Here is a 13,083-nt window from a genome sequence, read left to right on the forward strand (position 1 = left end):
GAATAAATTCCTATACCAATGCTTGGACACAGCAATGCTTCCAGGGGAGGAAAGCAGGGTGTGAACCCAGTCACCCTAACTCTGAGATCAATTCTCTATCAACTACTAGATGTAGAAGAAAAAATGTTCCAAGTCACTAATAAATAATAATAGAAATGAAAAAAACTCGACTTGTATTTCATCACAGTACCATCAAACTGGCAAAGAGGCTACTTTGACAGTGCAGTGACTCCTTCCTCTAACAACACAGAATGCTTCCCATTCAGAATCTGGGCTCACTATAGTTCCTGGTCATGAACTTTTTCTTAATGGAATTCATAAAATAACTCCAAGACAATTTAAATTATAAATGTCACTCAATTCAAAGCAATTGTAATGCTTTCATTATTTTAAGTAAATTTCAATGCTGTTGAATTCAAAATGTAAGCACTGTTAACCTGATATTTTATTAAATTGTTTTCATTTTTAATGTAATCTATAAAAGACTTCTCTTTTAGGGACCATTTTTATTTTACAAGGTCAAGGGTCAATATGATCAACATATTAAAAAAAAGGAAATGTACATACTTTCCTAAATCCACCAAGTGTCATGTCTTCTCTAATGCTGAGCATGTATTTTCCATCTACATGCTGCTCTTTTCCACCTATAAAACATAAACAGAAGAATATTTTTAGAAATGTTAAGAACTGTCTACTTGCAGGCCACAGGCCAGCACTCTCCTCTCTCTCTCTCAGGGATCATGCCCGCCATGGTCAGGTCTGCAACTGAGCTGGTACAAAGATGACCTTATCTGATCCTCACATCAACCCTGGGCTATCATTCTTCCTCACTGTAGAGCGAGGAAACTGAGACAAACAGAAGTTAAGTGATTTGCCAAGGATCCTCCAGCTATTAAGTGTCTGACTAAATTTGAACTCAGTTCTTCCTGACTCCAGGCCCAGACTCTATCCACTAAGACAACATTCAACATTGGGATTTATCAAAACAGCGTTTCATTTTTCCCTTCCTAAAGATTCCTCTGAAAACCTAGGATTATAGGATATCTCAAAAGTCTTAATTTTGAGATATGATTCCTAAAATAACTATATCCTGGATAGCTCACATCTAAGGCTCCACTTATTTGATTCCTCTGAAAATCCTCTAGGTAATAACATCTATCAGATACTGATCATTGTTTATTTTATCCCACAGAAAATGGGAAAAAAAACCACAAAGGACTCAAAATAGCACATAAAATGGTCATTAACAATTTTCTGGCAGACCAGTGAATCTCAAGTCTCTCTCAGGGGCCAACAGGTATCTTCAGGCACATGGGGTCATCATGCTTGAAATTCCCTCTGCAAGAGAAAGAACTTGAGACCACTAGAGATTTAAGTCCCCACCTTCTTCAACCCGGAAATCCAGGTGGGCCTCCAATCCTGTGCTATTGTTATCCTGGCAATCCCGCTAGGAAGCTGATCTGAAGAGAGTCCCAATGTCTGGAATAATTCCCAGGAGCAGCAGAGGTACAGAGTTCTTCCATACAATGGCTCAGAAACTCACTGTTCCTCTAGTTGTGGAATACCACATGCTTCTGGCTAACCAACTCTTTATCCCTCCAACACTATACGAATGTTCAAAATGAGAGTTCAGAAAATCCTACCAATTGGCTATGTGACTATCCTCTTCATAGGTTTTTCCAGAGTTGGTTCTGGGAACTCTGCACCCAGAAACAGAAGATCCCAAAACTCGTTTTTAGCCTGAGCAGGCAGCTGGGTAATATGACTCCACTGATTTCCAAAGTCACTTGGTGGAGAGGCTCCCCCATGTTTCTGGGTTTCATCTCTCAGGCCTTATGGGTGACATGACAAATCAATGCAATATGTCTTTGACCCAAGGCTGCCAAAACTGGCTCCTTGACAGGAGTGTTAGTTGTTGTCCTCCATTCTCTAAGACAACCAAAATGCCATCACTAGGTTAGAATCACAGTGCCATGTGTCTGACTGTGGCTGATCAGACCAATATCAATTCAGAGTGCTCTACCACAGGTCAAGCTCAAACAAGGCATGTGAACATTTGGGGTGGATTCTCTAAATTTGGGTATCTCATGTTTCTTTTGAGTACTTCAATTTTACTTTGCTCAAAAAGCACAGCACCATCTTTCAAGAAGGCATGCCATGCTGGGTGGTCCTGTGCCAGTGCCTCCCATGTAATAACATAATCTATTCTGAAGTTCTTCAGAGAGACCTTGAAAGTATCCTTGCAATGTGAACATCTTCCTTGCATGAGTTCTCCATAAAATAGTCTTTTAGGCAAGCATACATTCAGCATTCCAACAACATGCTCAGTCCCTCAAAGCTGCGCTCTCCACAGGAGAGCTGTTGGGGCAACCTGCATTTTCTGAGCCACACTGTGCTGCATGCCATTCTCAGAGGCCACACTGCACATGCAATCATCATGCCCCAACTCTCCCTCTCCTTTGGTCTTGGCTTCCAGATTAACATGCCATCACACACATGACTGCTCTGAGCTCTCTCAGGGGATTTTTACAAACAGCACCCCAAGTCTGTTAGCTCCCTTTTATACATCCAGCACAAAGAGTTGGCTCTAACTACAACACAAGAAAAACAAATCCTACACAAAGGCTGACTTAATCACTCATGCTAAAAGTCACTAATAGATCAACAAGTCCTTTGGCTCTGGATAGTTCCCCAATCTTGTCACAAGGTTGTCCATAAGCCCCTACCTCTCTTCTACAAAAATACAGAGCCCAAGTTTCCCACAAAGGCTCCCTGGTTCCTTATTACATCCTCATTATGATAAGGCTCCCTCCCCAAAACCAAAGATCTTTTCAATTCTCTCCACAAGCAGTCAACCTCCAAGCCTTTTCCCTAACAGGAAGATTTGATGAAAGTCACAAATAAAGGGTCCTGGATCAATAATTTGGGTATGCAAATCTAAATGACATTATAGAAATATTACTTAAAATAACATTCAAAAAACAGGTACCTGTTAGAAGACTGAAAACTGTTCCCACAAATATTGTTGCTATTGTTCCCAAAGTGCTGAGGTACAGGTAAGAAAGGGAATACAGTTTATCCAATATAGGAGTTCTAGAAGAGAGACAAAGAATACAGTAAAATTTCAACGTTTACCTATTATGTATTACCTATTATTGACTAATAGCAATGAGCCCCTACATGAGAATATTTGTTTCTCTGAGCTTACATCATTGTATTTGGAATTAAAAGTGGTAATAAATGAATGGCTATGTGACCAGCACAGTGCAAATGTGAACTTTTTAGATATTTCCAATACTGGGGAAACTTGAAAATCTAGCATTTCTGGTACAATTCCCCCAAATGTTCATTTTCAACATATTTGCTTTATGTTCTGCCCAATATAAAAATTATATCAATAGAATTTCTCAAGAAATAAGATGAGGTAAATTCCAAATCACTATACTGATGTTCCCTTTTCTCTTACACCCATTTGCTGATAGAGGCTGCCTATCTCTGGAATAATCTGACCAAGCTTCAAGTTCATATGTATTATATAACCCAATCTTCCACCAAACAAATAAAGGTGCAGCCCAGGAAAGACCTACAATTTGGAATACGAATACAAAGAACTTCCAGCTAGCTAAGAAAGTAACATGAAAAACTTAAATTTTTAAGGATTATATTTAAGGATTATAATGGAGAAGCATATTTCATCAACTCCAAGGAAGAGCAGACTACTACTTATAAAACATGCAGTACATAATAATGTATTTGACAATTTATATATGACAAATAATCTTACATCTCCTTACAAAAACTTTAGCTAAAGATTGCACAAATTATCTGGTGAAATGGAGTTCCTTTTAACTTGAAATTTCCAATCAGGACGATATTAGCATTTCCAAAGGATAAACCAAATGCTGTTTGATTTGCCAGTTAAAATTATGGCTAATGACAGAAACAAAAGCATTTGTGATTTCCTCTCCTTTACTATATTGTAAACTTTATTTAAAAAATTTGACATTATCTGCATTAAAATTTTTAAGATACCTTTCTAAATCACTAGTTTTCCATGGTATTAAGAATGGTTGTTCTGAGAAAATAGTCCAATTCAGAAGTGCATTTCCACCTGCGGTACAGTTTTCAACTGAAAGGGTTAATGGTAATGTTCTCTCAGGAGGTAGAGGATAAAAGTAAGCCCCAACGCCAATCCACACTGAAATGGTGAATCCAGCAATAAGACCAATAAATGAGCCCTGCAAAACAACAGTGCTTTAAAAACTAAAACAAAGAAACGTCTCTTTAGAAAAGAGAGAATCTAAAAACATAACTATAATAAGGAAAATTTTGGAAGGTTTTGATCTTTTAAAGGATGACAACTACACTTATTAATTACCTAGCTTGTGTGACCTTGGGCAAGGCACTTAACCTCATTGCCTTGCAAAAAAAATAAAAAATAAAGTATTTCCTATACATATATAGTAAATACTTTATATAGATACATTATATATATATATATATGTGTACACACACACACACACACACACACACACACACACACACCACACAGCAATGCAATTATCCAGGCATAATTACCCTTATCCTACCTTTTCATTTTATAGATAAGGAAGTGATGGTCAGAAAGCTGACATGACTTTCCCAAGGGTCACACAAAGGGTGACTAAAGAGTTAAACTTGAAGCCCAAGTTTCCTGCTACCATAGTATTCTCTGCTCTTTTAAGTCAAATATGATTATACTACTAAATGTAAATAAAGTCAATTCATGAGCACACTAAAGCAATACTAAAATTTAAAATAAGGATTGATTTCCTGATTAAAATTTGACAGAAAGAGGAAAGTTTGAGGGAATGAATAGAATACTAAACTGAGCAGGAGATCTGGGATCAAGTTCCAGTTCAAAAAGTTAACCAGTTACATAATCTTAATTCATTTCTTCTCTCTCTGAGACTCAGCTACCTCATTTATAAAATTGAAGTTAATGCCCATCCACATGCGATTTTCATGAATATTTAAGTGTCTCCTTTCTATGTTTTCATGTGAAATAGGAGTACAGTAACAGTATATTCAGACCAAAGGATTAAAACATCACCAAATCTTGTCACCAAGATGTCATCACTTAGGATTTCCAGCCAAAATGGTGGAGCGAAAACAGGCACAGTTCTAAGTTCTCCTGATCTTTCCCCATCTATGATATGAAACAAACCTATTAACAAAAATCCAATCCACAAAACCCAGAAAGAAAAGCCAGGAGAAAGAACATCTACCTCAGGATTTGTTTTCTGAGGTCCTAGGTAAGTTCAGGCACAGAAGTTCAGGCACAGAAGTTCAGGCTCCCGATTAGCCCCCGGGAGCCAGACCTGTTTAATCAGTGGCGCTAGAGCCTGGTCAACCACAGGGGCTTGGGTCAACTAGGGAACAGAGGCATTGGTGTTGGCGCTAACCCTCGGAAGCTTGCTGACAAGGCTGGGGGGGGGGGGGAGAGTTCCAGGGCATGAGAGCTGTGAGCATCATCTGAGACCTCTTCCTAGAACACAATTACAGACTACTTATGCCCCAGGCAGTGTGTGAGCAGAAGCACCTCAGTTGACAATAAGGAGAGGAATGTCCTCACCCCAGGGTAAAGCCCACCACTGATTGAAGACAAAAATATTTAACAGCTTCAACCACTCCCTCCAGGCCAAGGGAAAAGGCCTCAATCAAGGTCACAGACACTCCAGAGAAAGCAACCAGCACCTCCTACTGACCAGCTGGAGATATTGCACTCAGTGAGTAAAGCCTCTAGGCATCCCAACACCAACCCTCTGTGAACCAGCCCCTCCCCAACTCAAGGTCTTAGCAAAATGAAGAAAGATCAGCAGAAAGGTGGATCCACAGAAAAATTCTTGGAAGGAAAAGACCCTAAACTCAGAGAGACCTAGAACCTCTGAGGAGAATATAATCTGGTCTCCAGCACAGAAAGACTTCCTTGAAGAAATAAGGAAGGAGTTTGAAAATCAACTGGAAAATTTGGGAAAAGAAACCCAAGAGAAGATTAACACCTTGCAAAAAAAAAATCATTGGAAAAGACAATTGGACAAATACAAAATGAGAATAATTCTGTCAGATTCTCAATTGGACAAATACAAAATGAGAATAATTCTCTCAGATCCCCAACTGGGCAAATGCAAAAAAGAAAATAATCCTCTCAAAACCTCAATTGGGCAAATGGAAAGCTCTTTCAAAAATAGAATTGACCAATTGTAAAGAGTTGCAAAAGGTAAATGAAGAAAACTCCTCTCAAAAAAAAGGGAGTCTGCAGAAACTAATGACTTCATGAGACAGCAAGAGCCTATTAAACAAAACCAAAACATAGAAAAAAAAATAGAAGAAAATGTAAAATACCTCATCAGCAAAATCACTGACCTCGAAAATAGATCAAGGAACAACCTGAGAATTATTGGACTTCCTGAAAATACTGAAGAGAAAAAAAAAACCTGGACTTAATGTTACAGGATCCAGGGATGGAAAATTGCCCTGATATCATGGAACCAGAACACAAAATACTTATTAAAAGAATACATCAATCCCCTCTGGAAACAGATCTTAAAATGAAAACACCAAGGAATGCTGTGGCCAAATTCCAGAACTATCAGATAAAAGAGAAAATCCTAAAAGCAGCCATAAAGAAACAATTTAAATACCAAGGAGCCACAGTAAGGATTACACAGGACCTGGCTGCATCAATATTAAGGGATTGGAGGGGCTGGAATGAGATGCTCCAAAGAGCAAGGGAGCTTGGAATGCAGCCAAGAATCCACCATTCCCACAAAGCTGAGCCTTCTTTTTCAAGGGAAAAGATGGACATTTAATGAAATGGAAGAATTCCAAAAATTCCTGATGAAAAGACCAGAGCTAAATAGAAAATTTGGAAGTTCAAGAGATACATGAAAAGGTTAAAAAAAAAAGGGAGGGGAGTAAAGAAAAAAACTGCTATTCAATAAGATGAAACTGGCTATATCCTAGCATGGAAAAAAGATTCTCATAACTCTTGAGAAGTAAAACTCTAACAGAGAGAATATATGAGCCAGAAGTGATGGACATTCCAGACCTATCCATGAGACTGCTTATCCAATGGGATGAAACTGGTTATAACCTACTTGGGAGAAAGACTCTAATAACTCTCAAGAATCGTAACCCTATTAGATAGAATATGCTTAGCTAGAAGCGACGGATACTCAGAATTTCTATGACTCAGATAGAATGATTTAAAAACACCTCCTCCTTAAAAAGGGGGACAGGAAGGAGATGGGAGGAAGGAGGGGATTGAATGGGGTAAATCTCATTACACTAAGAGGTACAAAAGACCTATGGTAATAGAGGGGAAGAAGGGAGGAGATGAGAAATACCTGAATCTTCCTCTCATCACACTTGGCTTAAAGTTAACTTACACACATACTCAGTTAACTTAAAAAACATCTTACCTTTCAAGTATTAAAAGGGGAAAAGGGGAGAGGGACGGAGACAGGGATGGGGAGAAAAAAGGGGAATTAACAGAAGGAAGGGAAGGAAAAGGGGAAAAAAGGGTAAGGGGTGGATATAGGAAGGCAAACATACTGAAGGGGTGGTATTCAGAAAAAATACTTGGAAATACAGATAAAGGAGTGGGAAGGGGAAAAAATACAAACAGAGGGAAGATAGCATGGAGGGCAATAAAGAGTTACTAAGTATAACTTTGAATGTGAATGGGATGAACTCTGCCTTAAAACGTAATCAAATAGCAGAGTGGATTAAAAACCAGAATCCTACAATATGCTGCTTACAAGAAACTCATCTGAAGCAGAGAGACACATATGTAAAGGTAAAAGGTTGGAGAAAAGTATATTTTGCTTCAGCTGAAGAGAAAAAAAGGGGTGCAATCCTTATCTCAGAAAAAGCAGCTGAAACAGAGTTAAAAGAGATAAGGAAGGAAACTATATCCTCCTAAAAGGTACAATAGACAATAAAGTGATTTCAAAACTAAATATATATATATATACATATATATATATACATATATACACACACACACATATATATATATATATGTACATATATGCATATGTACCCAATGGGATAGCATCCAAATTCTTAGAGAAGCTGAAAGGACTACAGGAAGACATAGAGAGCAAACCTCTATTACTGGGAGACCTCAACCTTCCACTCTCAGATCTAGATAAATCAAATTTTAAAATAAACAAGAACGAAGTTAAGGAGGTAGATTGTTAGAAAAACTAGATATGATAAGAATTATGGAGGAAACTGAATGAGGATAGAAAGGAATATATCTTTTTTCTCTGCAGTACATGGCATTTATACAAAAACTGACCATGTATTAGGGCATTAAAAACTTAATGATCAACTGCAAAAAAGGCAGAAATGGTGAATACATCTTTCTCAGATCACAATGCAATAAAAATCATGTGCAATACTGGGCCAGGGAGATATAGACCCAGAACTAATTGGAAACTGAATAGCCTCATTTTAAACAATGAGTGGATCAAACAATAAATTATAGAAAGAATTATTTTATCCTAGATAATGACAGTAATGAAACAACATACCAAAACCCATGGGATTCACTCAAAGTGGCTGCCAGGGGATATATTGTATCTTTAAATACTTACATGAATAAACTGGAGAAAGAGGAAATCAATGAACTAAATATTAAAAAATTTAGAGAAAGAACAAATTAAAAAATACCAATCAAATACCAAATTAGAAATTCTAAAAAATTAAAGGAACAATTAAAGCAAAAGCAAAAAAAAACTATTGAATTAAAAAAATAAAACCAAGAGTTGGTTTCATGGAAAAAACCAATAAAATTGATAAACCTCTGGCCAATTTGATTAAAAGAAAGAAGAAAACCAAATTGCTACTACCATAAATGAAAAAGATGAACTCACCACCAATAAGGAGGAAATTAAAGTAACAATTATGAAACACTTCTCACACACAAATTAAATCAGATTTAAATAACTGGGCAAACATCAACTGCTCATGAATAGGTAGAGCTAATATAATAAAAATGACAATTCTACCAAAAGTAAACTAACTTTAGTGCCCTACCAATCAAAATTCCAAAAAATTGCTTTAATGAGTTAGAAAAAGTAGTAAGTAAATTCATATGGAAAAATAAAAAGTCAAGAATTTCCAGAGATTTAATGAAAAAAAAGTACAAAAGTAGGTGGCTTAGCCCTACCAGATATAAAATTATATTATAAAGCATCAGTCATCAAAACTGTCTGGTATTGACTAAGAAATAGAGTGGTGGACCAGTGGAATAGACTAGGTGCAATAGCAGGAAACAATTATAGCAATCTGCTGTTTGAAAAACCCAAAGAGTCCAGCTATAGGGATAAAAACTCTCTCTTCGATAAAAACTGCTGGGAAAATTGGAAGTTAAGGAAGAAACTTAAATTGAACCAATACCTCACACCCTATAGCAAGATAAGATCAAAATGGATACAGCATTTCGACATAAAAAAACATGATAAGCAAACTAGAAGATCAAGGACTAGTTTACCTGTCAGATCTGTGGAAAGAGAAGCACTTTCTATGACTAAGGAAGAGATGGAGAACATCACTAAAAACAAGCTAGATGATTTCAATTACATTAAATTAAAAAGCTTTTGCACAGACAAAACCACTGTAACCAAGATCAAAAGAAATGTAGTAAAATGGGAAATAAGCTTTACAACTAATGTTTCTGACAAAGGACTCATTTCTAAAATATACAGAGAACTGAGTCATTTAAAAAAAAAACAAGCCATTCCCCAATTGACAAATTGTCAAAGGATATGCAAAAGGCAATTTACAGATGAGAAGATCAAAGTAATCCATAGTCATATGAAAAATTGCTCTAAATCATTACTTATTAGAGAAATGCAAATTAAAGCTTCTCTGAGGTACCACCTCAAACCTCTCAGACTGACCAATATGAACAGAAAGGATAATGATCATTGTTGGAAGGGTTGTGGGAAATCTGGGACACTATTATATTGTTGGTGGAGCTGTGAACTTATCCAATCTTTCTGGAGAGAAATTTGGAACTACACCCAAAGGGCAACAAAAATGTGCATACCCTTTGATCCAGTACTGGGTCTATACCCTGGAGGGAAGATGAAAAAGGACAAAAATATAACTTGTACAAAAATATTCATAGCAGCCCCATTTGTGGTGGCAAAGAACTGGAAATCAAGGAAATGTCCTTCAACTGGGGAATGGCTTAGCAAACTGTGGTATATGGAACACTATTGTTCCATTAGAAACCAGGAGGGATAGGAATTCAGGGAAGCCTGGAGGGATTTGCAGGAACTGATACTGAGTGAGACAAGTAAAACCAGAAACACTGTACACCCTAACAATAACATGAGGGTGATGATCAACCTTGATAGACTTGCTCAACATTCAGGACTTGATAGATTTGCAACATCCAGGGACAATTTTGGGCTCTCTGCAATGGACAATACCATCTGTATCCAGAGAAAGAACTGTGGAGTTTGAACTGCTATCTTATTGTCTGATCTTGCTATCTCTTACACTTTATGTTTCTTCCTTAAGGATATGATTTCTCTCTCATCACATTCAATTTGGATCAAAGTATACCATGGAAACAATGTAAAGACTGACATGGGGTGGGGGAAGGGAAGTAAGATTAGGAGAAAAATTGTAAAACTCAAATAAATAAAATCATCACTTTCACATTTAGTCCATAAAAAGACCTTGTGTAGAGAAGGGGCTGGTACACTCTGTTACCAAAGATGATTGCCGCAGTGACAATATAATGGCACTATATCTAATAATGGAAAAGCAATTCTCCCCTGAGAGGAAGGCAGAAGTGAGTTCATTTGCTTACTGTGAAGCAAATGACTGTTGTCTAAGTCAGAAAAAGAAAATAGATAGAACTACAAAATAACAATCACCTGATCAAAAAGTCACCTTTTCATTCTCAAGGGAAGAAATTTGAATCAGAAATCAATTATACTAGGGGCAGCTAGGTGGCACAGTAGATAGGGCACCAGCCCTGGAGTCAGGAGTACCTGACTTCAAATCTGACCTCAGATACTCAATCATTACCTAGCTGTGTGGCCTTGGGCAACCCACCTAACCCCATTGCCTTGAAAAAACTAAAAAAAAAAAAAAAAGTAATACTGAACTGGCTAAAAAGGGTAATATTGTCTTCAGGGAAGAATAATAAATGTTTTCACAGCACAATCTCAAATTGTAACTTACTAAAAAACAATTAATCTAAATTTGATCCAAAGCACCTGCTGCTTGGATTGAAAAAGTGAAGCATATATATTTATGTGTGTGTATGTACTTATATGTAGTATGTATTTATTTATATATATATATATATATATATATATATATATATATATAAGCTTTGAAGAAAACCAACCAATCTAAAAAAACTGATCTTATTTTTAAGCCAAAAGTCATGCTTTATAAAAATTTAAGAAAATCTAAATAACACAAGCTATAAAATCATGGAATCTTGGACTTAGACAGTGTTAGAAGTCACATGGTCTGAACTGATGCTGAGCAAGATGAGCAGAACCAGAAAAACAATGTACACCCTAACAGTAACATGGGGGTGATGATCAACCTTGATGAACTTGTTCATTCCATCAGTGTAACAATCAGGGACAATTTGGGGCTATCTGCAATGTAGAATACCATCTGTAAACAGAGAAAGAATTATGAACTTTGAACAAAGACCAAACACTATTACCTTCAAATTAAAAAAAAAACATTATTGTATTATGTAATTTTACTATCTCATATTTTATTTTTCTTCCTTAAGGATATGAATTCTCTGTCATCACATTCAACTGAGCTAATGTATAACATAGAACTAATGTAAAGACTAATAGAATGCTTTCTGTGGGGGGGGGGTGGAGAGAGGGAAGCAAGAATGAGGGGAAAATTGTAAAACTCAAAATAAATAAAATCTTTCTAAAAAAAAAAGTCACATGGGGGCAGGTAGGTGGCGCAGTGGATAGAGCACCGGCCCTGGAGTCAGGAGTCCCTGAGTTCAAATCCGGCCTCAGACACTTAATAATTACCTAGCTGTGTGGCCTTGGGCAAGCCACTTAACCCCCCATTGCCTTACCAAATAACTTTAAAAAAAAGTCCCCCCAAAAAGTCACATGGTCCAACTCTCACTTCTCTAGTATCTCCAAGAAATATTTATCAGTTTCTACTTAAAACCTTTTCTGTATCAGTTCATGTCTCGTTCAAGGTTTTTCTGAAATCATTCTACTTGTAATTTCTTATAGCACATAATATTCCATTATAATGCTATACCACATCTTGTTCAATCAGTGCCCAAATGATGGACACCCTTCACTTTCAATTCTTGGGAACCACAAAAAGAGCTGCTATAAATATTTTTGTACACATTGACTCCTTTTTAAAATATCTCTGACACACAGATGAAATAGTAGCATTGCTGGAAAAAGGCTATGCAGAGATTTGATTGTCCTTTGGGCATGGTTCCAAAATGCTCTCCAGAATGATTGGACTGCTTCACAATTTCAATAGTGTATTAGTGTCCCAGTTTTCCCACATTCCCTCCAGAATTTATCATTTTTCTTTGCTTTCATATTAGTCAATCTGATAGATGTGAGGTACCTCAAGAGTTATTTTAATTTGAACTCTTCTAATCAATAGTGATTCAGAGCAGGGCTGTCCAAAATGTGCAATTTTAAGTGACCTCCTGTGGGCTTTCTGCTTCAGTAAACAAAGTCGAGCTACCCAATTTCTAAAATGAGCTCTCACTAAAATGACAAATCAAATGTATTGTCTATTGTTTCAATAAAAACTTTTAAAAGGTTGGACAACCCTGATTTAGAGCATTCTTTCATATCATTATAGATTTTATTTCCTCTTCTGAAAACTGCTAAATTATTTGTAATCTTATAAATTTGACTGAATCTCTATATATTTGAGAAATGTGGCCTTTATCAGAAATAACGTCTGTGAAAATTGTTTCCTGGATTTCTGTTTTCCTTTTAATCTCTGCTGCATTTTCTTCGTGCAAAAACTTTTTCATTTGCT

The 13,083-nt window shown here is 36.7% G+C and overlaps 1 protein-coding gene across 6 annotated transcripts in view; it reads right to left on the reverse strand.

Moving 5' to 3' along the window:
* Nucleotides 1-13,083, reverse strand: part of LOC141515258 (sodium-coupled monocarboxylate transporter 1-like) — a 106,764-nt gene that overhangs the window by 17,059 nt on the left and 76,622 nt on the right. For 5 of the 6 annotated variants that reach the window (XM_074226680.1, XM_074226681.1, XM_074226679.1 and 2 more), the window contains 3 exons: nucleotides 4,033-4,238; nucleotides 2,990-3,093; nucleotides 568-644 (listed from right to left, as the gene is read on the reverse strand). In XM_074226680.1, coding sequence (XP_074082781.1) covers nucleotides 568-644; nucleotides 2,990-3,093; nucleotides 4,033-4,238 — 387 coding nt within the window. Of the gene's footprint in view, nucleotides 1-567; nucleotides 645-2,989; nucleotides 3,094-4,032; nucleotides 4,239-13,083 lie in introns of those variants that run through there. The other variant, XM_074226683.1, reaches the window with a different exon arrangement.

Source organism: Macrotis lagotis, chromosome 2 (genome assembly GCF_037893015.1).
Source record: "Macrotis lagotis isolate mMagLag1 chromosome 2, bilby.v1.9.chrom.fasta, whole genome shotgun sequence".
Lineage (NCBI taxonomy): Eukaryota > Metazoa > Chordata > Mammalia > Peramelemorphia > Peramelidae > Macrotis > Macrotis lagotis.